Here is a 26,329-nt window from a genome sequence, read left to right as displayed (position 1 = left end):
GTTGTAGGGAGTTTTAATACATATCTGAACAATGGGCTGTGCTGTCTCTCACACACACTAACCAATTATTTGTGTACAGTGTGGTATGTTAAAATTAGGAGATGGACAAGGAGGCATGATTTTCAAAAGATGTATATATTCTCAGCCAATTCAAAACAACGATTCTGGGACTAGTTATAGCCTCTCGTCGAAGTCGAGACAAACTTTAGTGTGATACTAAACACTACAAATGACGGTCAAAGGGTGTGCTCATCAATGTCAAGAGGGTCAACTCTAAAATTAAGTCCACTGCCCAGACTTTGTATTCTAACCTACCTTTGCTCCCTAGTACTCAAAAGAAAAAACATAAAATCCATCCAAAACATACATTGGGCCTTGCCCAAGGACAAGACATTGGTGCTAGATTTTGATCCCCACCTCGGTTTCTTTACCATAGCTTCTTGCCTATGATCAGTCCAAGACTAGTTTGTGTAAGGCTGGAATGTCGTCCCTGGGTTCCAGCCCCTTCTCTGGTTCTCCTTGAAATTTCTCAGTCCATTTCAATTGGGGGATAGTCTTTCGTATTTCCCCATTCTCGCAGTCTGAGGTTATTTTAGTCTCTTCCTTCCTCACTCTGGGTCTCGCTCTTGCTCATTTCCCACTCTGGACATTAAGGTTCTTTCCCCCACTTCAGACTGTTGGTTCCTTGTCCCACTCTGGGTTTTCTGTTCTTTTCCCTACCTCCAGGTTTTCAGTTTCCTGCCTCTGTGGCGCATCTTTCTTCCTCCACATCTGGGCTTCATTCGGTTTCTCTTCCTACCTTCGGATTCTATATTGTATTTGCCACACTGGGCTTCCTTTTCTGGCCAGCCTCCCGATCCTTAGTAGCTACCCTACCTGTGTATGTCAGCGTTGCTCCCTGGGAGGGTGATGTGTGCTGACTGACCCTTGTCTCGCCACAGAGCAGCTTTCGCAACTCCCAGCGGCTGTGGCCTTTTCTTTCTGGTACTGCTTGCTCATTGCAGCAGTCCGTGGGCAGCTATTCCTCCGGCTGTGCCTCAGCCCGCAAAAGTACCCTGCTCCTGCTTCCTCACCCTACGTCTATGGTTGCTCGCCTGCCGGACCGCGTTGCATTCTGCCAGCGCAAGTGCTACGTCTGATGCCGGATTGCATTGCACCCTCCCAATGCGGACCTTCAGGTGTAGCGCCACATCAGGCATTCCATACCTCTCTGCACCTCTGAGCTTCTCCCGGGGCTTCTCTTTAATGCACACTAATCAATCAACTTGATGCTCTTATGATCCTCCTACTTTTCCTCCCTTCACTCTGATCAACCTCTATGGGCTCCCCCCCCCCTCCCCTTCCTCTGAAACCAGAAACCTGGGAGTTATCCTAGACTACTTTCATTCCTCACATCTTGAAATTTGCCAAGAAGGTCCATTTCCAACTCTTATCTCTTTAGAGGCATCCTCCCTTTCCTCACTTTTTCCCCAGAAGCTTAATGTCTCCAGAACTCTGGTACTCTCCTGGCTGGACTATTTTAACAGCCTCTTCCTCAATCTACTTTCTCTGTGCCCCCTCTGCTAATCCAGAAGAGGGCTGTAAGACTTATCCTTGACCTCCTCCAGCCCTAAAATCTCTCCACTGACTCCCAGTTGTTGCAAGGATGAAATTTAAATCCCTCTGCATCATGGGGCCGGGAACCACGCTAGTTGCAACTTGCTCTCACCAAATACTCTTGTTCCAGATCCCTCTGATCCTCCGGCTCCAACTCTCTGCTTGTCAAGCGCATCTCTAAGCAAAGTGCGGGTGGCTCATTCCTCGCCTGGCTCCCGCCTCTGGAACAGCATCCCCCCTTTCTCAGTCTTGAGCTGGATCTCCTCAGGTTCCGCTAGCACGTCAAGACCTTCCTCTTCTCCAGCATTGGATCTTTCATGAATTTACATGCTGTGAATATTCCCGTCCGGCTGGCAATCCCCGGTTACTTTGACTTAGTAATTTTCCTATGGAAAAACTCGACAACTTGAGTGTCCCATCGTCGTTTTGGGTGCTTTTGGCCCCCACCAATGGGATGTCTAATGTATAGCTCCGCCCCAGCATCTTCCCCTCCGATTTCAACCATCTTTCGAGCTGTTGGATTCCTCATGTTTTTCTCATGAGAATTCTTTTATTCACATTCCACCATCCGGTGCAACTGACATCTGCATACATACGGTTCCCCTTCCAACCATAGAAGCTTCAGGACCTAAGTCCTTATTTAGGTAGTGTGACACTTGCGGCCTAAGAAATGAGGACAGACACACGGAATGTCTTTACTGCCTCTACCTAAACCATTCAGCTGACGGCTGTGACATCTGCCAGGGTTTCTTGCAAAAAAAAACATTAAGGACCAGAACCGTCGCCTAATCTGCTGTCTCAATGAAGGAGCCTAGCTGACGTCCGAGGTTGGCTTGTCACGGAGTGGGAGAGCAACCACTAACTCTGAAAAGAGGACACTTGAAGACCGAGGTCCAGATCAGAGACGCCGGTGGTGAAAAAACAAGACGGGTGAGGCAAAATCGTCCTCGGGGCTCAATAAGGCTAAACACATTTTCCCGGTAAAGAAATCGCCAGCTTTTGGTGAAGGGTTCCATACCGGGTCTAAACACTCTTCCAAGGGCCTGTTGACAAAAGTGCCATCGGCGAAACTGAGGGAATAAGGGCTCACGCCCATCTTCAAAATCTGCGGACCCGTCCAGGAGATCCTCAGTCGATGGACAAGCACAGAGCCAAATCAGCTACAAAAACCTCCTCGGCGTCATTGAAAAAGAAACGCTGCTCGCCGGAATCTCGAAGATCCTCCTCCAGCCATGAGTCGTCACTGAGACGCCTGCCAACGGCCGAATCGTCAGTTTACTCCGACAGCACCATCAACGGCATCAACAACTTAGTCCGTGTCGAAGGCTTGTCGCTTGTCGACGACCAAAAAAGAAAGTCTGCAGAAAAGCCTATGCGCCGGTCGACCCCCACTACGACAGTGTTTTCCATACCTATTCTGAATTATGTTTGGCAGGAGGGCCTCCATACTGAGGCATCCTTTTATAGAACCAGCATTTAAAGGCTGGAGAAGAAGTTTAAGGCTCCAGACGCAACAGTGAAATGCCTCACTTAGCAACTTGCTCCAGAGTCAGTCGTTTCAGCAACAGCAAGCCGCAAGGCTCAAACGTAGCATAAGTGCGCCACTCCGCCAGACAATAACCGAAAAATTGATCCCTTTGGAAAAAAGTTTCTCACCATTGGGGCGATAACAGTTGAAGCAGCGAATGCCCTGGCAATAGTTGCTTGATGTGGCACAGTCTGGCTCCTATATTCGAACACTTGCCAGAACATCAGAGAAAAGAGGCCATAATGCTGGTGTGTGAAGGGGAGGAAGCCTCGAATCAAAGCATCAATATCGCTGTAGACCTTGCTGAAACAGGGTTTAAGCAGATTGGCAATGGGGTAGTCCTTAGACGGCAAGCATGGCTACGTTGCACCGATTTACATCAGCAAGTACAACACGGCCATCGATCTGCCATGTGAAGGGGGAAAATCAGTTTAGGGACAAAATTGAGGCAGTTAAAGGCGTGAAGGCTGACACTGACACATCTAGGTCTCTAGGGCAGGTGGTCCTTTCGCTCGTTTCGAGGAGCCTCGGGTGATTCAAGATTCTCAGCCTCTAGAGATAGCAAGAACTATGGTAGACCCGGATACTATTCAGGGCTACAAGCCTAATTACCAAACCCCCCCAGCGCAACACAGCATAGCATAAAGGACAACAAAAGCGCAGATCTACCACCTCCCAGAGAGGAAGCAAAATAAGGCACAACAATGACTGCCTCAGGGGCAGACAGGTGGGGGAAATGTGGCGTTCTACCTTGACGAGTGGCAATCCATACCGAAGAACAGGTGGGTGCTAGATGCAATCCAGTACGGCCACTTGGAGTTCAAGCGTGCGCAAATCCTGATACCGCCCATAAAGATCTTGCTTGCGCCATCAGGTTTTACAGCACGAGATACGTCAAATGCTAAGAAAATGGGCCATTGAAAGAGATTCTCCTTCAGCAAGAGAAAAGGGAGTATACCCCAGATACTTTGTCGTCAAAAAAACAGACAGGAAGTGGCGCCCTATTCTGGATCTGCAAAGACTGAACCAGAACATCAAAATGCAAAAAGTTAAAAATGCTAACTCTACTGGTGGTCTTAACAGCCATTCAGCCCCAGGAATACCTCACGTCCTTAGATGTCAAGGATGCATACTTCCACGTGCCAGTACATCCAATGCACTGAAAATACCTCAGATTCGTGGGTGGCAAAATCCATTATCCGTTTCGGGTACTGGCTTTCGGCCTGAAATCGGCACCCAGAACATTCACGAAGTGCCTGGTACTGGTAGCTGCCTTCCTCCGAATACAGGGCCGCCACATCTACTCATACTTGAACGAATGGCTGGTTTGAGATTCAACGTATCAAAAAAGCCTGATCTTCTCTCAGCCAAACAAAAGCTACTCCCACAATTGGGCTTTACATAATCCTGCAAAATTCCCTCAAGGAGTTTGGCCTCTAAGGAATTGAGCGCCCAGGAAAACCAGAGTCTGGTCAGACCCTCTTCAGAAAGAATTGAGATATTGCTAACCCTAGGGAACTCATTCACTCCAGGCAAGATAGTCGTGGTCCGCACATACATGGCTCTCCTTGGGGCTATGTCCTCTTGCATTCCCCTTATTCCCCACTCCCGGCTGCACAAGCAGCCAGTGCAAATGTTTCTGGCTAGCAGATGGCCCCAATCATGGGGTTCCTGGTCAAAATATCTCTTGGACTCTTTCAAACACACTGAAATGGTGAACATGCCCATGCAACATTGCAAAAGGAATGCTCATGATGGAGCCAAATTACCATCTCACCATTGTGACTGATTCCTTCCAGGCGGGTTGAGGCGCTCCTTTGGACAAGCACCAAGTCAAAGGCCTCTGGGCCCCTGTGGAAGCAGTCCTCCACATGCTGCCAATGCAGGCAGTGCATTGGGCTCTAAAATCCTTTCTCTCTTTAATCGAGTATTTGGTGGTTCACATCCTCAGACAACACAACCACAATGTTTTATCTATGGGAAGCAAGGAGGGAAGCGATCACACTGTCCCAGGAAGCACAGAACATCTGGCACAACATCCTACTTCAGATATTGCCGGGGATGCAGAACAAGCGAGCAGACACCCACGCCCCACTAGGGATTCCTTGCAACTGCTCAACATCCAGATGGCCAAGATTTTTCTCAAGGTGGTGGTCATCCCCCTCAAGACCTGTTTGCCAGTCCTGACAACAAGCAGTGCCAGAGGCTTGCCAGCAGGATTCTGCACCCTGACTCTCAGGGCGACACATCTTCGTTCCCTTGAAATGGCCTACCCGCTTACATGTTTCCTCTCAGGAAAACGATACAGATACGCAAAGGTTATTGCAGAATAATCTTGGTAGCTCGGTACTGGCCCAGGCAGTCCTGGTTCTCTAACCTCCTAAAACTAGCAGCAGATGATCCAATCCATCTAGGATCTCATGCCAATCTTCTATCCCAGAACAGGATCTTTCATCACGGTCTAGGCTCTCGTTAACAGCGTGGCTCCTGACCACGCCGAATTCGGTCATTTGAATATCCCTCAAGCTCCTAACATTTCCTATAGCCGAAAATGGAAAAGATTCTGAGCATGGTGTGCATAGCAGCCTAACCTGCAGCCGCTAGCTATAGCACCTCATCAAAAGTTAGCTACAGGTCTAGCGATCTCTTCCATCAAAGTGCACTTATCGGCAATCTCTAGGTTTACACAGAAAAGATCTTCCCCTCTCTACAGTGACAGGCTAATCAAACTCTTCTTAAAAGGGCTTTTTTCTTACCTTTCCGCCAAAGAAAAGGATTCCACCTGTATGGAGCCTGAACCTTGGCCTGGCAGGGTTTATGAAGCCTTCATTTGAACCTTTGTCAACAACACCCATCAAATTTCTAACGTGGAAGGTGGCTTTTTTAGTGAACGTTACAGCCTAGTAGACGTGTTTCAGAGCTGCAAGCTTTGGTTGTAGACCTCGATCTACGGTTTGAGACAAGGTGGTACTTTCACTAATCCACATTTCATCCCTAAAGTACCTTCAGAGTTTCATAAAAACACAACCATAACTCTACCCACATTCTTTCAAAATGCCATTTCAGCAGAGAAGGCCCTGCACTCTCTGGATGTCAAAAGGGCATTGAAATATCATTTGCATCGCACAATCTTTCGGATTGACTAAGCAGCAGTTTATCACCTTTGGTCCATCCAACAAGGGGACATCCATATCAAAACGGGGCATTTCAAGATTGGTTTCATCTACAATCTGCTTCTGCCACTCTAAGGCCAATAGGCCGTTGCAAACGGCGCCCAGAGCGCACTCCACTAGAGCCACGGCTGGCTCGGCGGCTCTCTGGTCTAGAGTACCCATCAGACATTTGCGAAGCGGCAACATGATCAATTCCCCCCACACATTTACCAGGCACTACTGCTTAACTCAGCAACACACTGAAGACTTGCAGATGGGACGAGAGTGCCCCAACGGCTGTTAGGTAAGCCTTGCAGCTTCTGCGGTTGTTTCCTTTCTCTACTTGCATATGTACTCTTCTCGCATTAACATAGAGCATTTCAAAGTATCTAATCAGTCTTTGCCTGGTTCATAACCTCTGAACATGTACACTGCTACAAAATCTATTCACAGCATGTGAATCCATGAAAGATCCAATGCTGGAGAAGGTTTCTTACCTGTAACTCCATTTCTTCAGCGTTGGTATCTTTCATGGATTCATGTGCCCTCCAGCCTAACCCCTAAAGGCAAACATCCTCTTCAGGGGGGATATCATCCAGCTGGAGTGGTTAAAATGGGAGGGGGGGAGGGAGCGCTGGGGCAGAGCCAGCAGATTAGGTGATGGTTCCTGTACTTAAGTTTTTTCTTTTTGCAAGAAACACTGGCAGATGTCACAGCAGTCAGCGGAATGGTTTAGGTAGAGGTAGTAAAGACCTTCCATGTGTCTGTCCCCCTCATACACTTTTCTTATACCACAAGTGTTTCACTGCCTAAATAAGGACTTCTTAAGTCCTGAAGCTTCTATGGTTGGAACTGGAACTGTGTGTATGCTGATGTCTGTTGCTCTGGATGGTAGAATGTGAAGAAAAGTACATTTTCTAAGAAATTTAGTTTTCTCTCAAACACGAGGAATCCCAACGGTTCGAAAGATGGTTGAAATCTGAGGGGAAGCTGCTGGGGCAGAGCTATACATTAGACGTGCCATTGGTGGGGGCCAAAAGCACCCACCATAACATCAATGGGACACCCGGGTGTCTGTTTTTCCCATAGGAAAATGACTAAGTCAAAGTAACCGGGGATTCGCAGCCTGACGGGGAATATTCACACCATGTGAATCCATGCAAGATACCAATGCTGTAGAAATGGAGTTACAGGTAAGCAAGTACTCCCTTCTCCTGTGAATCCCCTCCTCCCCGTCCCCCATCCTATCTTAAACCCCCAGTCTCTGTGATTGGTGGCCTGGGCCATTATGTCTCCTTCTGGGTCCTCGCTTTCTGTCCAATCGCCCACAGCATCTGCCCTTCCCCTGCACTTGCCTTCGGGCACCACACTGGCCTGGGATGTCTTACAGGCCTGCACTTATTGTATTTGCTGGTGACCCCTCTTCCACCAAGTGGTCCCTAACTGGCACTTGCCTGTTGCCTTGCGCACCCCCCTATTGGCCCCCCTCTGAACCTTTAGCACTTATCCCCTCCCCTGTTCATTCTTTCTCTCTGCACTTGCACGCTCCAAATGTTCACACTACCTAGTAGGACAGCTATTGTATTTTGCTCATCAGTTGTTGTACCCCATTGCCTTGCTTTCCTTTGTTCCCTTCCCTTTGTGGGCGCTTTGAAACCCACTTTCTTGATGTACAAAACACCTTACAAATGTCCAATAAAAAGAAATGAGACCTATTGGTAGATTAAGGGAGGTATACACCCCACCATTGTCTGTGATGTCATTGGTTTGTATAAATAGCTCCCACATGGGCAGTGTCTGCAAGCCCCCGCATGTATTTAACAGTGAACCATTTGAAGGCGACTGGAAAGGAATACTCACGACATGGAGCGAGTCATACAACGGTCCTCCCAACTTGAAGGTAGGTTCTACTCCGTCTTTGTACCCGGCTCTGGTTGCCCCCAGAGCTACCGCTAATCTTTGAAGCAGTGAATGAAGTAGAGGCCTGGGTTCTTTCTAGGATTCGCCTTTCTTTTTTTTCTTTAAAATCTAAAGCAGGGTTTCTTAACTGTTCTGCAATGGTTCATTGTTTCAAACCAAACTCTGCCCACATTTTCATAAGGCCTCTCCTGCATAGCTGGATCTGCTCACTCCAACACTCAGGCTGCATATTTCATAGTTTTGCCCGGACTGTGGACTGCAGCCGGAGCACTGTGGATTTGCTGCTTTTGTTTTAATGTTTGCATCATTGAATACATTCCCTGTTGCCTTGCTCTTGTCCTGGCTCGATTGTCCCTTGGTATTATGTGATGGGTGGTTCTGAGGGTTTTTATTTCTTGGGGCTGAAGGGAGTTGATTGCACATAGCTAGATGGAGCTTTCCTGGTCCAGTCGTAAACCAACCTCTGCTCCTGTTTCCATTTGTTTACCTGTAGAGATCATTCTTCAGAGTGGGGAGCCCGTCTGCAGTAGAGACATTAAGTGCTGCATCGGTGAGATCCAGGACCTGATCATCACCAGACTGAACCTGGCTGTGGCCAACAAGCTCATCAGCTCTGTGGACTACCTGCGTGAGAGCTGCGTAGGGACGCTGGCAAGATGCCTGGAAAGTCTGGAGCGCTCTCAGCAGGAGACTTCTTCCTCGGTCACCAGCAACCACCTGAAGCAGGTAGTCCTTCAGGCCCTGCTGAGCATTTCATGTGTTCACCTAATGTATTTCTGTTTACCATGCTTGCACCTGGCGCACAACCTGAACCGATTTCTTAAAGCCGCATTGAGGAGTTTAGAGAAAAATGCACACCCGTTTGGCACAGCTTTGACGCTACTCATTCGGGTTACCCATGCATGGTGCTTTGTGTATATTTAAAGTTTTATATTTTATGATCGAACCTATGCGCCCTTGTTCCGGTACCAAATTTACAAATTTGGAGTATGTTGGTGCCAAGACGTGTAACGATGAGCTAATTGTTGTTTTTGTTTCTGGTGTTTACCCAGCTACAGGGTGTGGAGGGATTCTGACTGGCCACCTCCTTGATCCCGTTTTTCCTATGCTGAACGTGTTTTCTCTGAACCACGACCTGCTGGCATAGCTGGACATATTTCAGCTGTGCTGTCTATGCACAATAACCTTATTTAGACTGATGTAGTTCTCAAACCCCGGAGGCTGTCTGAGCAGGATCCTGTAAACTTCTCAGTCATCGGCACTGTGCCTCCTCCACCCCACCCACCTTTCTCCAGTTTCCCGTAGTATTTTTCTGGCAAAATAGAACAAAATCGGTGCTTAACTTTTGTCATTGTCCTTTCAGATTATTCAAGCAGTGTTCGAACTAAACCGGTTTAAATGTGATGGGCTGCGATTTAAATACCGTGACCTCCATGACCAGAAACTGCTTTTGTTTTTTCAAACTGTAGCTTTCAAATTTGAAAGGGTCCTTGTGTCCAGTCTTTCTCCCACCCCTCAATCATTTTAAATGAGATGGGTGTACTAGTTTACTGATTGGATCATTAACAAATCTGCAAGAGCATGATCAACGTTTCCTAGCACAGCAGCACCCAGGCTCCAGTGTTTCACTAGAACTTCAAGAGGTGGAAATGCCCGCGCATCAAAGATGCTCTAAGACTGAGCATGACCCAGGCTCCTGTGCGGGAAAGGTGTTCCTGTTGGGGTGGTCAGACATCCCTGTGTCCTCCATTTCCAATGATTCATGCACATTGAGAAATGCCATCTTCTGCAACATGGGCACAGTGATCAGGGCCCGGAGTGGATTTAGCAGTTGACATGCTGGCTGTGCATTAGAGGTTTGTTTTTCAGTTTTGTTTGGGGGACACCGGGTTAAGTCCATCCCACTGTTGCTTCTCGGGATCCTTCCCAGGCTCTGGATTGAGTGCTTCCTCTGAAGGCTCTGCTTCTCTGCTCTTTATACTCTGACCATCTTTCAGGAGACCATCTTTCTGAATGCTTCTGGGTCTCAAGTAAATGATCAAGGAAGAGCAGTCAAGTGGGGGCTGGCCTCCTTGTTCTAACCTCCATTGCGTGGCTGCTGTGTGGCTAGAAATAATATCCCCTCTGGACATCCCTTTTCGCCTGTTGAGAGGATTAAAATAAAACTGCCTGCAAGCCAATGCTTCTCCTCTGAACCCTTCGTTTGTTCTCGATTTCTTTTCCAAGCTCCACCCAGAACTCAACCTCTGTTTACAGGAAAATGCGATAGTTTCTCTTTCGGAAAAAGAAAATATCCTTTTGCATTTCGGTTTGTGTGGTGGGTGCTTTGGGGACCAAGGCAGAAGTAGCTGAACTAGGTGCTGTGGATGTTAAATCCTTTTAATTTCCTTTGTATTAACCTGGGCAGTAACGGTCCACTCTTTTCCTGCGTAGATTTATTTTTCAGCCTTTTTTTTCTTCTTCAATGTATGCTCCTTGCTAATATCCGAATATGGAGAACATTTTTAATGCGCTTTTACAGCGCATTCGGCATGGTAAACCTTTTTGAATGCCAAGCAAGGGTTGGGGGTTGCGGGGGTGTCTCCTGCTTCCGCAACATGGAAAGTGGGGGAGGGATGGGGCGAGAAAGTGAAAAAACGAAGTGAACAAAACGGACCATGCAGCAGAGGTTCCACCCCACATGTCAGAGAAAATGCTGCAAGAAAAAAGGTAAGTGTGCCACTGCCACAGGAGCTGGCAATATTTAGGGGTAAAGGGTTGCGGTTGAGGGGGGGGCGGGGAATGTGGGCAAGGGTGATGAATGTCATTACTTCATGCCACCATTTTCTGATTCGAGATTTTCAGCGCCGCATAGATCCTTCTCCTTCGCCATCCACGGCTTTAGATTCCACTCCTCCATGGTTCTTAGAAAGGCAACTTTTTTACCATGTCTTTGCTTCTGTTCCTTAGTAATCCCTGCTTGCACTGCTGACCCCCTCTTATCTTGTCATGGTCTCCTTTGCAGACTCCACCAGTGCCTGATTCTTCCACAACTGCTTGTGCTGCTACTACTTTGTTGCCTGCACAGTTTCTCAGTTTGATGGATTTCCAAAGCACCCCCTCCATTGTACTACCACCCAGTGGTCCTGAATCTCAGACGGTGCTGTCGCGCTATGCAACTACTTGCGAAGCGATTTCATCTTGGGACCCTACACCTGATTTTGCCTTGGGCCACTACCCCGTTACATAGTTGAAAAGGATAACATTTCAAGTCTGGCCGCCAAAATAAAGGATTTTACAAAAACATGTGAAGGAGCATAAATCATGGGTGCCAAAATGACCAGGTATTCATTTTGCTTTTGACATCTGGAATAGGAGCCCATCACTCAGACGTCACCTTCTGTTTCTTAAACTGGATCAGAGGACACTGGGTGAAGGGGGGTCCTTGGAATATTGAAATTTGACAAGTTGAAGATGTGTTGAACACCATATTTGATTGCGCATATGGCCTTGTATGAGGCAGTGCAACTTAGTTCAGTTTATTGGGGTAACTGACAATAGTACCAAAGTGGGCTGTTGCTCATACACCCGCCTTCTGCTTCTACCACTTGTTTACTTGTACCTAGCCATTTAATTTGGATGGGATCCACCCTTTACAGTTTTACGAAGTCCTTTGTATGGCTTGCTTCTGTTGCTGCCAAATTCACCACTTCAGTATAATGAGGACTGTCTTCTTGTGGCTTCAAAATTCCCAACCGTCTGATTCTAGGCTTATATACTGCAAGAATGTTGCCATGGTCTGGGCCTCTTCACCACAGTAGATCTTTGTCAGAATGGGTGTACATGGCAGGAGGTAGTGGTGGTCCTAGCCGCAATGTGACTGCACCATCCTAGGAAGTGGTCTGGCAAGAAGGGATTGGTCACATCACAGTAGCCGCTGTGGTCTCCCAGCTGGAATGAGCATTCTGTTTTATTGGATAAAGCACAGACCCAGCTCGAGAGCAACTGAGCGCTTCGTTGTGGGTAGCCAGCATTTCGGCTGGCACCTTTTACAGTAGCGCAGTGCTGCGAGTTGAGGGCATGTGCCAAGCCCTTTTACTCCATAACTAAAGATTGAGGTCGACAAGTGTTAACCTTGCATTTGGATGGCGCGCGATTCACTTGGCACATTAGAGGGGCTCAAGCTGATGGGCCTATTTCCATGAAGTTTCAAAATGAATGACTCCTTTGATGGTCCTCTGTAAGAGCCAAGGCTTCAATGCCGCAGCAACACTGTTTCCCTGCAAAAATTTAAAAATCTTTTTTTGGTCTAACCACTGTAGCAAATGTTCGCCATATTGTGCTTTTTTTTTTATTCCTTTGCTGCTGGGCCCCTGCTTTCCACCCCCGCTCTTCCAGATGAGGTTTTGGATTTGAACTCTTCCCCTCTGATCAATATTTATTTGGTGGACATCATTTAGGTCTACCATATCATAAAAAAGGTGGTTGTGGGCTCTATTTTTTTAATGGTAACCCCCACCAAACCTGCATCTGACCTTCCTGCTTAAAGTGTAATCCTGAGGTGGATTGAGCACTTTATCGTGGTATATGGGTTCCCTCTTTTGTGCATCGATTTCTTGCCCCCATTTTGTTTTTTGATTTCTAGGTTTATGTAGCTGGACTAATCTTGGTTATGATGGCGCCCACGGAGGTTGGGAACTTGAATGAGGTGTTGGCAGGGGTAAAAGATAAATGCTAGCTCAGTTTTGTCCTTCTACTACTTCATACCCAGGCTCTGCCACATCTCTTGCCAGCCGTGGACGCCCAATGAATGTTCTCTGGAAAAGGAATGGAGGGAGAAGCTGGGTAGAGGTTCTGCAAGACTGGCTGGCCGCTCTCCAGCTTCTCGCTGTATTTTCTTGGTTTATGGTACTTGAAGACTGGGTAGCTTTGAGCACACTATGCCCTTGTGGTGATTCATTTTGATTTCACTCTGACCATTTGCTTAGACATTGCTGCTATTAAAACTAGATGCAGCAAGGGCCACCAAGGGGTGCATGCAGGAAAGTTTAGCCTTCAGCTGGAAATGGCCCAAAATGTCACCCTCAAAATTGCGACGGCCGACATGCCCAATATCTTTGTTGTAAACGCCCCCTTTACACCATATGTGGGAGGGGAGATGGAATATTGTAATAAGCGGGAATGCGGGGGGGGGGTCAGCACCCACTCCCCACGCATATCTGTGGTGTAAAGGGGGTTTAATTAAAGCAAAGTCTGCATTTTCAGCCGTCACATTTTTGTGGTCGCAGTGATCACATAGATCCCTTCAGCTCGCTCCTGTGTGTTCGGCGTGATGTGGTTCTGAGCCCCCTTTTACCTCCACCAGAGAGGCGCTAGACCGATTGCCCCAGAGAGATTGTACCTCTGGCTAACATTGTTCCAAGTCTAAGGCGAATCTGTGCTACTACCATCCGTGCAAACTGTTCAGCGGGAGCCCCTGTGTTGCACATCAAGATCTCCTCGGCGAGCCCCGGATCCTGGCCTGCGCATTAGCACTCGGAGCCACTGCGAGGGACAAGCTGTTCTGTGCTCCACCAGCAGGGGACAACCGCTGCCTGCCCCTTGCACGTAGCGGCTTCATTGAGCGGAAAAAAGCAGGAGACATTTTACAACGCTCCTGGTCGCCACCCTGGACGAAGGCTCAAGGGCCTAATCGCACCCAAGTCAGAGTTGGGAGAACCCCTGGGGGAGGTGATGAACTAGAGAGTGCCACTCTGGCTGGGCAACACAAGTTTTTAGTTCCCCCCCAGACCACGGCATGGAGGGATCTCCCATTGAAGAAGGCGGTGATTCAAGGCTACAACTTTCAGAGAGGGGTCTTACACCCACACCCTTGTGGAGACGGCTTGTGCCCGGACCGTCAGGTGAGGCCAGTGTAAGAGGGCTAATTCATGCGCCAGTGCCACCAATGGATAAGTAATAATCAAGGGAAATGTGCTTTGACTTTGCTCCGTTCATGTGGGAACCAGGGGAGCACACAAGGTGGATTTCCCCCCAGCAAAGAAGATTATCCTATATGGTGGGGGGCACGTGCACATCCGCTCCCAATGCTTGTGCTAGATGGCTCTGGTGTCTCCCGACACTACGATTGCACCCTCCTGCTGCTCTCCCCAAGCCTGTCCCCTGCTGAGGATTTGAGGAGCCCCACCCTCTTGCATTAAGAAAACTGGGCCACCACACCATCACGAAAGCTCTGCCTGAAGAGAGCAGTCCGACCTATCCAGCTTCCCATGGCCCCGGGGCCTGACGAGTGCTTTGAAAACTGAGAAACCGGCCGGGCAGAAGCGTGCAGAGAAGAGCCAGTGACCGGAAACACCTGGATTGTCGCAGGGAGGGACATACACTTGTGAATTCACTGTGCGCTGAATGGGAAGCCTTTGGGGAACAGCCATTAATGGCCTGGAGGCCAGCCATGCTTAAATTCCAGTTTCAACCCCACTTGGGCGACAGGGGGCAAATATGGCTGAAGATCCAGCTGCAACTTGAAAGAACATTGTAGCGCTAATGGATGAGATAAAGGGAATCCGCTCGCTGTTGGATAAGAGAGTAGGTAAAATGAACCAAAGAATGGACTCCATAGACAAGATGGTCCTAGGGATTGAGAACAAAAAAATGGTCCAAGGCATGAGAACACCCAAACATCTTTAGACTCAAATGGACATGAACATTTCAAAATTAGAACGCAGGGAGACCGAAATTCAATTGAAGATGGACAATTTTGAAAATGAAGAACGAAGGAACAACCTTTCTTTGGGTTCCCTGAGAAGGAGGGGGTATCTGAAAGTGACATTAAAACGCTCCAATGTGGTGGTCTTGCGGTTTGGTTCAGATGTTATCGGCGAACCCACCATTGACTGGGCCTTCCGAGCGGGAGGTGGCTCCACAGGCCCAAGAACAATCTTGGTGAGATTTCCAGGAAGGTGGGCCCTCTGGACTTGTGGCTCCGCTAAAATAACCATCTACAAAGAATTATCAGTCTTCGCATTCAAAACTCATCTGCCTTCGTGTTGACAAGAAGACAATGTGGCCCCCTCATTAGATGACTCCATGAAAAGGGCGTAAGGGCCCGCTGGGGGTTCCCCTTCTCGTTCGCATTTGAATACGAGGGCTATTACTACAAACTAGTAACAGAGCATGCCAGTCAACGTTTGTAAGTGGAGCTAATGGATGAATCTAGGCCTAGTCACTGGAACCCGGAGCTGGCAGAAGGGTCCACAGGCCAAAGCCCAAGGCTGGACGGACACAAGATCGCACACATTACAAAAACAACTTAACACCTGGTGAAAGATTTGGAATGTTTACTTCAGGGGTGGGAGGGGATGGGGAGGCTCAGGGAAGTGAGCTTGGAGTGCTGCATCCTACATTCGGGAGGTCCACTGGTGATTTGATTCAGTCAGGGGGGGGGGTGTATCTGAGCAGGATTGTAGGCATTGGCAGGGAGGGTTTAAGTTGCCGTATTTGTTTTGTTGACTCGCTTTCTCCCCCAGAAGAAGGGGATAGACAATTCTACTTGTTTCTCGGTAGTCCACAATTGCTAATCTTGGATCAAATTGATTTTAGTGGACTCATCTTAAAGCCCAAGTCATTGATTCCCAGGTAGCCCCAATCCCTTGGCCAGACCATGACATGGTAAAAGTGGGTTATGTGGAGGTGTAATGGTAACCTGTTAAAGGACAAGGAAGTTCCCCAAGAGCTATTAGACACAATCCAAGAATACTTTATTTTCAATGACAGACTCCAGCCCTTGTGGGAAGGGTTTAAAGTCATAAGGGGGTGTGGGGTGTGGTGGGGGTCCTGATGAGGATAGAATCACAGAAGAGGGCGAGACAGGAAGCTTCACTCCACCAAATAAATGGAACGAATACACCCAGGAGGGAAACGAGGTAACCACATGTCCCCAGCGATATCGAGCAAACTCTGTCAATACAAAGCACAACTGAATATGATCCGGTCCAAGATGCAGAGAAAGTCCATGTTTTTGAGACAACAATACCATGAGAAAGGAAAAATGGCAGATATATTGGCTTTGAGATTGAGAGAGGAAAAGAGGGTGATGGGATGTATTGATTTGGAAGAGGGGATTGTTGGCCGAGACGGGGAATAGCTGAGGAATTTGTGAAGTATTATGATAAACTGTATGCATAGGAGTGGGAGGGTCAAGAGGAACCGAGGGGGGCTTCGCCTCCCAGGCCTATCATACAATACAGCAGAAGTCCTGGACACCCCATCACTGTGTGAGGTTTTATTAGTGATCAAAGGTATGAAGAGGGGCGGGGGCACAGCACCAGGGGAGGACGGCTTTACTCTTCTCTAGGGTGAGACCTCACTGGCACGATGTTGATGGCAAAAATAATCGATTCACAAGGAAGGAAAGGATCCCTCGAAGTGTTAGTCTTGTAGACCCATCTCACTCCTAAATAACGATGTCAAGATCCTGGCTAAGGTCCTTGGAGGTAGACTTGAGACGATGCTACCAACCCTGGTTCGTAGCGACCAAGTGGGCTTTATCCGGGGGAGACTGGGCTTGGACAACATAAAGAAAACCGAATACCTTATCAATGGCGTCCAAAAGGGAACCAAGAGGCCTGCTCGATATCCCTAGATTCCAAAAGCCTTCAACGGGGCAAGTGGCCTTTTATGATGCAATTTCTTGAGAGATGGGGTTTGGAATTAACTTTTGGAAATGGGTAATAGTGCTCTATAATAAATGGGGGCGGCTTTCATAGGTAATGTGACAAGGAGCATCAGACCAGGTGCCCTTTCTCCCTTCCCCCCCGCCCCCCCCTGTTATATGCCTTGACCATGGACTCTGGTGGTGGCGATACATGAAAAACCCATGCATACAGGGGTTATCGGATGGGGGAACAAATTAAAATTGTCACTGCGGATATTATGAGTTACCTCACCAATATACTGCAATCACGCCTGGCTTTAATGGGCCAACTATCGAGCTACAGCTTTTTGTCTGGCCTCAAAATGAATATACAGAAATGATGTATTATGGCTATCCAAATACGGAGCCCTTTATTGGACCCGAGGAGGAAATACTTGGGGAATGAGAATAGAACGCAACAATTCCATACCTGGGTATGCAGATAACTAGAGATTTGAGATGCTACGAGTTAATTATGACCCCTTCCTGTCGCAGCTTAAAAACCTGAAGAGGTGGACCCCTTTGACATTAAATTGGTATGGCTGCATGATCTCAGTTAAAATGAATGTTCTCCCTCGTCTAATATACTTATTCTCCTCCATTCCGAGTCGACTTACAGAGAAGTTCTCCTGGACTTACTGGGAGATAATTGCAGATTCATTTGTAATAAGACCCTTAGGGTGAAAATGACTTGACAACACTTACAAGAGACAAAGGGGGGCAGGCATTTACCGGATATCAGACTATACTACAAAGCTGGCCAATTTAAGTTTTGTAAGGGACCACATTAGGGGCGACACAAACCCATTGGACATAGCTTGAATATCAAGTAGCCCACCTGTTCAAGGTAAGGAGTTATAGTTGGTCCCTCCTGAATGCAGTTCTAGAGCGACTGCTCCCACCCCATGTTGAGGATCCTCTGGTTGGTCTGGCAGGACAAGGGGTTAAACTAAGCTTTTTCGATGTGGCCCCCACCGCTGTCTGTGGGGACCTCCATTTAACCTTGGTAGTTTGGGTCTGCAACACTCGTATGGTCCGATCTGGTCCTGCAGAGGGTCGGTCAACTATTTACAAATTGGGCATTGCTAGACCTGGAGTCAATCTGGGAGGTATTGGGTGGGGGGGGGGTCGGGCAGGGGGGAAGAGGTATTGGGGGAGGGGGGGGGAAACACACTTTTGGTCTTCCAAGATATGCGGGTGAAGGGTATACTTACTGACCCGAAATGGAAACACTCCTTGGCAAGGGACCTTACTATTTTTGAAAAAGCGTTCAACTCGGCACTCTCTAGAAAGGGCATCCTGTCCAAATGATATAAAGCCATGAACGTGATGTTGACAGGGAGATAAATGTTTCAGAGATACTGGGTAAACCTAGTAGGGGGCGAATGTTCAGAGGAGTGGTGGGCAAAAATATTCAAGGTCACGTTCCAAGGTTATCTGTTTACCTTCACAATGGGGGACAATTATAAAATGTTGGTGGGATTGCACAGACACCCTTTGATATGATATGGCATTTATAACGCGCCCATACACAAGTGTTTCAAGGCGTGAAACACCTGAAGTTATCTAGGATGTTCCCGGGATCCTCGCCCCTTTGCTCCAGGATATGTGAGGGCCGGGCTCCCTTTTACACATCTGGTGGCATTGCACAAAGGTTCAGGTGTTTTGGAAGGAAGTTTTGAGTTGGATGAAAGAAATCACTGGGATTCTGCAAGGGCTTCTGGGGATTCCTGCAAAGGAGATTCCTGCAAAGGATGGAAATGAGCATAGACTTCCCAGAATGTGGGAGGATATGCTTGGAGCGGGTCAACTGGCCATTGTCCAAGACTGGAAGAATGAAAACCTACCCTCAAAAGAAATCGGGGAACAAGACATGCATGTCATGATGGTAATGGACAGATTGACGGCGATCCTGAACAACAAACTGGAGGTATTCACACAGTGCTATGCACTTTTTAAAATATGCATTTATAGTGTCGTTTTAGTTTCTTACAAACCAATATATTTATCCATTTTACATATTTATCAGTATCCAAAAATAGATTATACTGTAAAGTCAATTACAAATTGCCACTCATTTAACATCTTTGTCATTTTCAAACAGGAATGTGCAAGAAATGTCAATACAAAGCAAACCGTGCAATGCATTTTACCACACACAACTATTATCAACCATGCCCCAGAAATTAATCCTAAATTACATGAGTTCATATTCATCAGGGCAATAATTACTAATCCTAATAACAATCCAACTGCCAAAAAGATTGTCCATATTTCCAAACTGGTTTGATTCATATTTTATAATTGCTTCTACTGTTTTTATTGTATCCCTGTTGTTGTAATGTAAAGCGCTTTGGCGTAAAGCACTATATAAACACAAACATTTGGACAAAGCACAACACAAACGCTCACAAATTAACAAACCATACCTCTTCTTTTGCTATTGCCTGACCACTTAGATCAACCAGTTATTCAATCTAATGTTCCATTACCATACAAATCATTAAAAGGCTTCCATAAGATCCAATAAGCTTCCTCCTTACCCTTTCTTCGAAATATGACCTGTTCAAAATCAGATATCAGTATATCATTAATCCAACCATCAACTTGCGGCGGCTGCCTGGTTTTCCATACTTTCAAAATCTGTTTCGCTGCGATTATAAAGATTGTCTATCCAATTCCCATACAAACGGGCCGTTGAACAACGCCCATTATTTGCTAACATTAGAACCTGTAATGGCCTTCATGGGAACTTCATAGAGAAGATCATCAAGTGTGTCAAGTGTAGGTGTTGAGGTGGCGAGAGGATTCTGCTACTCTACTGCTGCTACGTCGTTTTGAACCAACACTTGTAAGGACAAGAGGAAGTTTCACAATTGGAGTGAGGCGAAACGCTTCATTCATAGACTACATTTCCCAAAATTCAAAGCAGCATAACACACTGCCTACATTACTCCCAGAAACCAACATAATCCCCAGTGCACGCACATCTGCACGCAGATGTTGAGGTGTTTGGGTGTGCGGGTTAAGGCTAAGAGACTATATTATTCTCCACAAAACTGCACGCAAGTCTTATTTTGCATGTCCTTGTTTATGAGTATACTAACTCTTGTTAGTTAGAAAGTTATTTTGTTCGGTAAATCATGGTGGGTGGACTTGGAAGTGGGAAGGGCTTAATTGTGGATGGATTATCGAATACGGACTGCTCTTCCTGTGCACGTAGAGCGCAACGATGACAAAGCTGCCGTTGGTGCCCATACTTTTCTGTTAGACCATGATAATGGTACGGTCTGTTCCAAACAAACCACGATACTGACTAACATTCGAACGGAAACTGATTGTAATGTACATTTGGTAAAGGTGGATAGTAATGTCATCTCTAACGAGGAAAAAAAAACTATTGATACTGATAAAAGATACAACTATATTCCTGTCACGCAGGTATCGCAAACGGCAGCGGTCAAAGCGTGCAGAAAAGAGTCAGCCAATGGAAAAAAAACGACTTCTACTGAACCTATTAATGAAATAGTTGATGAAGTATTTCCTTGTGGTTCCATAGATGAAGACAATATCGATCTTAAACAACTATCTAAAGAAAGTCAAATAAATCTTAATCCCACTGTAAACCTTATTAGATCAAGTGTTAATATAGTTGAAAAAGAATTCCATCTAAAAGCTGACGTTCAAACGGCAAGCTGCCAACAAATGGGTGAGAATGATTGTGCGGAATCAAATATTTTAATGCACAATGGTAAAAAAAATGATGATGAGCGATGGTGCCAAAAAACAAGAACGCTTGTAACCGATTTCCCAAGTAAGGGGGGGGGGGAGGGAGGAAGCATTATTAACTCCTCAGTCCAACGTGAGTAATTCACTAAGATACTGATATTAATTCTATCCAATCTTTAGCTGCCAACGATAATAACCAAACAATGCAAAAGGAATTATATTCAGTAACGTGTGCTAAATCTGTTGGACTGTCAGCCTGTGTGGTTCATCCACCATATGAGCCTGATGTTGTCCATATTGGGGCTGATAAATATTGTGAATTGCCCTCAGCTGTGAAAGCTACTATTAATATAAGAGCTTGGATACTGATCTTTCTACACAGTTATTGAATAATAGTCAGACTGTAATGATTGACAATCATAATATTACTTCCCACAATTATAAATTGGCTGATTTAGAGAAAGCCATCAAATGTGGCCATCTATCATTGGATACAGTCTCGAAACTATGTTTAAGAATTGGTGCCTTACATTGGAGAGCCACAACCATGGCTCCCCCAGTCGCCCCATCAAGGGGAAGATGTGTGCTATGGAGGGAGTTGTTTCCAGTCACCTGCCAGCAGAATCAAGTGCGGAAAATACAAGTACCAGAATTCTCAGAGCTAATTAACTTGCTACACCTGAAAAAGAAATGCAGACCTGCTTGAAATAACTAAGAAACTCAGCCTCCCTGAAGATTGATGAAGTCATGAAAACATGCGTTAGGAGGAGAAGCTAAAGACTGGTAACAGAGCGCCTGCCTTTACATCTTTAAACAGTCTCGAAACTACTTAATCCCCAGATAAATAGTAGTTTGTGTTTATCAATCCCTCAAATAGCTTCTTGCTCAGATAGTAGCAGTACTGGAAGCATATTAGAACATGGGATTGCAACTTCTATGGTGGGTAATAAAGAAGTTGGTTCTTCTAAACAAATTGAAAAATCAGATTTGCCAATGTTATTAAAAGAAAACAACCTCAATGAAGACCAACACAACGGGAAAGATATTATGTGATAAGTTTGGTAGGAAGCGCTGATATTCTGGGAAAATCCCAAATTAATCGGACCTACCTGCTAAGCGTATTATACTCCATTTCCCCCATCGCAAATACTCATTACAAATTACTTTGATTCCATTTCATTGGCATTGCATAATGATTATCGAATGACTTGCCATGTTAACTCAGAGCAAGTCTTAAAACTCATGGTCATTCAGACAAGAACATCTTGATTTAGGGTTTACATTACATATATTTAACAATGTTAATGCTGCCAAAGAATTCTTGGATTACGTAGTAGTGAAGCAGCAAGATGTAATATCCCCGTGTGTGAATGCTTTGAGTAGCTCTCATGATGATAAATCGTGCATCCATCAATTACTTACGATTGCCAGCAAAAATAGTGAAATGTCTTGTATTGAGCCATTCTTAAAAACTATTTTATCAGCGAAAGTGGCAACTAATAACTCAAAGAACGCACGTAAACTTGTCTTGTACTCATGGAACTCGTGTAGATATCGGAACATTGTGCTGGTTGGCTTCTTTTTGTGTGTGTGATTTACCTGATGTTTTATTTATCCAGGAGACCATGAAACAGTATGATCGAGATCCCCCTGAATATTGTACATTGTGTTCCTGCGCTAAATGTATTGAAGGGCGACCCTTTGGAGGTCTGGCTATTGGAATTAAGAACTCCTTGGATTGTGGCAAAGAAGATTTATTCATCCAGTCATCTAATAGCTGTACTTGTAACCTTAAAATCTAGGGTCAACAAATCTATAGTGTTATGTTTATATTGAAATCCGCTAAAATATAATATTTCTATAGTATTAGACAAACGATTGTGACGTTGAGGTTATTTGTGGAGATTTTAACTCAATGTGTTATATTGGCGACATTGGAAGTTTGGCCTCTCACAATAAGAAACAAAATGGATCTTGTAATAGAGGTAGTGTGGAATGCCTACTTCTTTGATCACAATATGTCATTTGCTAACTTTGCAGAAAACTCTAATGCCTTTACCTGGAAACGAGGTACATCACGTTCCATTATTGATTATTTTTGTGTATCAGACTCTTTACTACCGTTAATGGATCTGGTCAAAATTAACTCAATTGATTACAGTGACCATGCGCCAATTCATATCTGTTTATTAACCACACTAGTTTAACAATGGATGAATTTTTAATGACCCCTGAGGCTGTCTCTCTCAGATGGAATTCAAAGCTATGTAAATGTTTGGTTGATAGAATTCACCAAGATTTATTAGATAAAGGTCATAATATCTTTAACATCTTTTTTCCTCCTCATATGGATCAAGTTATTGCAGCTACTGTTGCTAATGCATTACCTTATTTGGTAAAAATCCAAAAACCTAATGAGTCTTTTACAAATCATTTGTTTAACTACGAAATCAAAAAATTTAAATAAAAAAATGACATTCCTATGCTAAATAATGATCCAGTGACATTTTCACAAAGACAGTATTTAAAAAAGTTAATACAACGTTATAAATTTAAAGTGAAAGGAATTTAATGGTTTATTCAAAACAGAACTATGATATGATTAAATCTATATGTGGATATGACACTAGAAAGATATGGTCCCTCATTAAAAATGGTCCTAATGGTGAATCATCCATAGCTGATAATACTATTCCACCTGAAATTTGGAGATATTGGTTTAAAATACCAATTACCTGCTAGATTTGCTAATATTGGTGTTTCTTACAAACAACCATAAAGAAATTTAACTGGTCTATTTCAGACATAGAACATGCCATAGACAAATTGTCCAACTCTAGAGCCCCTGGTCCGATCGAATTCCTGCATGTGTTTACAAAACCAATAGAAGTTTTTGGGCAGGAATTCTGAAAATAAAATTTGAATATATATTGAAATCAGGGACCCCTCCAGAGACTTGGATGACTTCGATAATCATCTGCATTTTTAAGAAAGATGACCCTGCTAATCCGGTAAATTATAGACGATTTCGTTAACCGATGCTGCTGCGAAAATATTTTCTATTCTTGTAACAGCAGATTTGGATGCATTTCTTGACACACAATTATCAAGTAGGTTTCAGAAAATTGATGTCAACTACCCTTAACGGTACAATAATGGCACATTTACTTGCCGGAACTAAATACAACGAACTTGGTACTATATACCTAGCCTCCATTGATATGACCTCTGCATTTGATACGGTCGTGAGAAATATTTTATGGAATAAAATGGAGTCTTTAGGAATCCCTGATTATCTTATCTATTGGATACAGAAATTTCATTCTAATACATCCTTTAGAATTACTAAAGGGGGTCCTGCTATCTATCAAGTCATACTTGGGACTCAAACAAGGCTGCAACTTTGCAGCGACCTCATTTAATTTATACCTCTGCGACATAGATGAGCTCTGGAAAGGTATGAATATGTTTGCAGCTAGGATATGTTCATTAAGGATACATTGGATTGCTTTTACGGATGACATTATTCTCTTTGATCTTACGCCTGTTGGGTTACAAGTTAAACTGCAGCTGTTCTCCGAGTACGCTTTTAATCATAATTTGGTCCCGAATTTAGCGAAAACTAATATGATACTTGAAGCAGGCAGAAAGCCAAAATAAAATGTAAGTAACATAGGGAGTGTGATCTATCAAGTACATGAATTAACATATTTGGGATATAATTTTAGCAATGCGTCCTATTTCAAAATTAGACCTCTTGCCTATCAATTGAAATTTATATATGCTAAATACTGTACATTTTCTGTGATACCTGTAATAGATTTTATGACCTTAAAGATTGAATCTGTAATTTTATATGCACTTGATATTTGCACTATTAATATGAATAATCAATTAGATGTCATACAAGGATGCCTTTTAAAATCGACACTGAATCTAGCTCTATTCAAAATTGTATCATACGGCACGAGTTTGGTATTATTTCGCTAGCATGTCGTAAAGACTGGAGAGATCTATGACTGGGGGGGCGGCGGGGGGTTCGCCCAGGTTTCATTAAAAAAAAAATTGTATGAACGCAATTGGATAAATACTACAAATGATTTATCTAAATATAGTACATATCAGGAATATTCTAAGTAAGAAAACAGGATGGTTGCTGTCCATATCTTACAATGTTTCCATGTAAGACTACACGGATGTACTATTTAAGGTTTAAATTGAACCATATGCACACCCTAGAAGGAACTCGTTATTGTGGAACGTTCAAGAATCGCGCTGTTATTTCTACCGCGTGTAGATTTCCGAACTGTATAGAACCAAATGACACTAAAACACCTTATTTTGGAATGTATATCTTTTAGAGAGTCTAGGACAAAGTTTTTATTGAAGTTTACGAACTGTGGTTGCACTGAATTATTGTGGACTAGTCTTATGTCTGGAAGTGGGAATGCACTAATATTTGCATTGGTAGCTTTCTTAAAGATAATCAAAAAAGAAATTGAGCTTTTGTGATTGTATGGTATTTTATTATCCTTGCTGTAAAATGAAGGAAAAGCAAAATTAAGGGAACATGCTGTTTTTATAAACCTACTACATATGAGGTCATATTTGTGTAATTAACTTTTTAGTGAATATTTCTATATTGTAAATTGTTGTCTTGGCACATGCTTTGATTATGTGTTTTATGTATATAAGGGTGCTTGTTGCTGATATTGCATATTTGCATGTTGCATCGACTAGATTTAGCACCTTGTATATTTTGCTCATTTGTTGATCCTCCTAGTTTTGCACAGAACAGGTTTGCACACTGTATATTTTGCATATTTTTATGATTAGTTTTTAATATTTACTAATTTTGCACAACTTTGTACTCTTTGCAGTTTCACATAACATGGTATAATTTTCGTCATGTACCACTAGTAAAACTGACTATTATTTGTAAAGGTTATATGAACCAATAACAAATTTAAAAAAAAAAAACAAAAAAGATCATATCTAGTCTGTCCAACACCTCACACCAGAAAGCTAGAACTCTGGGACAATACCATAACATATGAAGTAACGTCCCCTCCACTTTCCCACATTCCCAACATGTATCATCAGTTCTCAACCCCAAGTTGCACATGCGCTCAGGTGTCCAATTTAACCGTCCTAACATTTTTGGTTGGATCAGACATAGTTTGACATCCAGTTTACAACTTTGACCAACCTGCCATACATGCCTCCAAATACCATCAGTCATGGTACAACCTAAATCTACTTCCCACTTCGGTTTCCAGTTACTCCATGATTCCATCACTGATTCGTTCTCTGGCATGAGCTTCACGTACGTGGAGACTCTACGGAGTGATAAGCGAAATATGGTCCATCCTGCCGGTTCCTCCTCTATTAGTGCAGATAACCTATTAAAAACCTGGGTCAAAAGACATTCTAACTCCCTAAACCGATTCCTTTCTACCTAAATAAAACAACTCTTGAAGCTCCTCAAAAGGCATGTGCCCATCACGTGTTAAATCCCCCTATTGTTACGATCCCCTTTGTAATCCAACTTTGCCAATAGAGTCCTGTTTCCAAGCTGCAACGCAGGATTATACCAAATAGACTATTGGTGATTTAAAAACACATTCCCATTAAAATTAGTTAGCCACCATGTCATTAAGTCTTTTGTCACTCTAACAGTGGATAATTTAACAGCCCCTTTAGGTAGCCTTTCCATTGAAAACATACTGCCCA

The 26,329-nt window shown here is 44.6% G+C and overlaps 1 protein-coding gene across 1 annotated transcript in view; it reads left to right on the top strand.

The window, feature by feature from the left end:
- The window catches only part of DSTYK (dual serine/threonine and tyrosine protein kinase), a 307,229-nt gene that overhangs the window by 185,826 nt on the left and 95,074 nt on the right, over positions 1-26,329 (top strand). The window contains exon 4 of the mRNA XM_069633139.1: positions 8,690-8,922. Coding sequence (XP_069489240.1) covers positions 8,690-8,922 — 233 coding nt within the window. The remainder of the gene's footprint in view (positions 1-8,689; positions 8,923-26,329) is intronic.

The sequence above is a fragment of the Ambystoma mexicanum genome, chromosome 13, assembly GCF_040938575.1.
Source record: "Ambystoma mexicanum isolate Mex_15411 chromosome 13, UKY_AmexF1_1, whole genome shotgun sequence".
Lineage (NCBI taxonomy): Eukaryota > Metazoa > Chordata > Amphibia > Caudata > Ambystomatidae > Ambystoma > Ambystoma mexicanum.
This window is presented reverse-complemented; position numbering and strand designations above follow the sequence as displayed.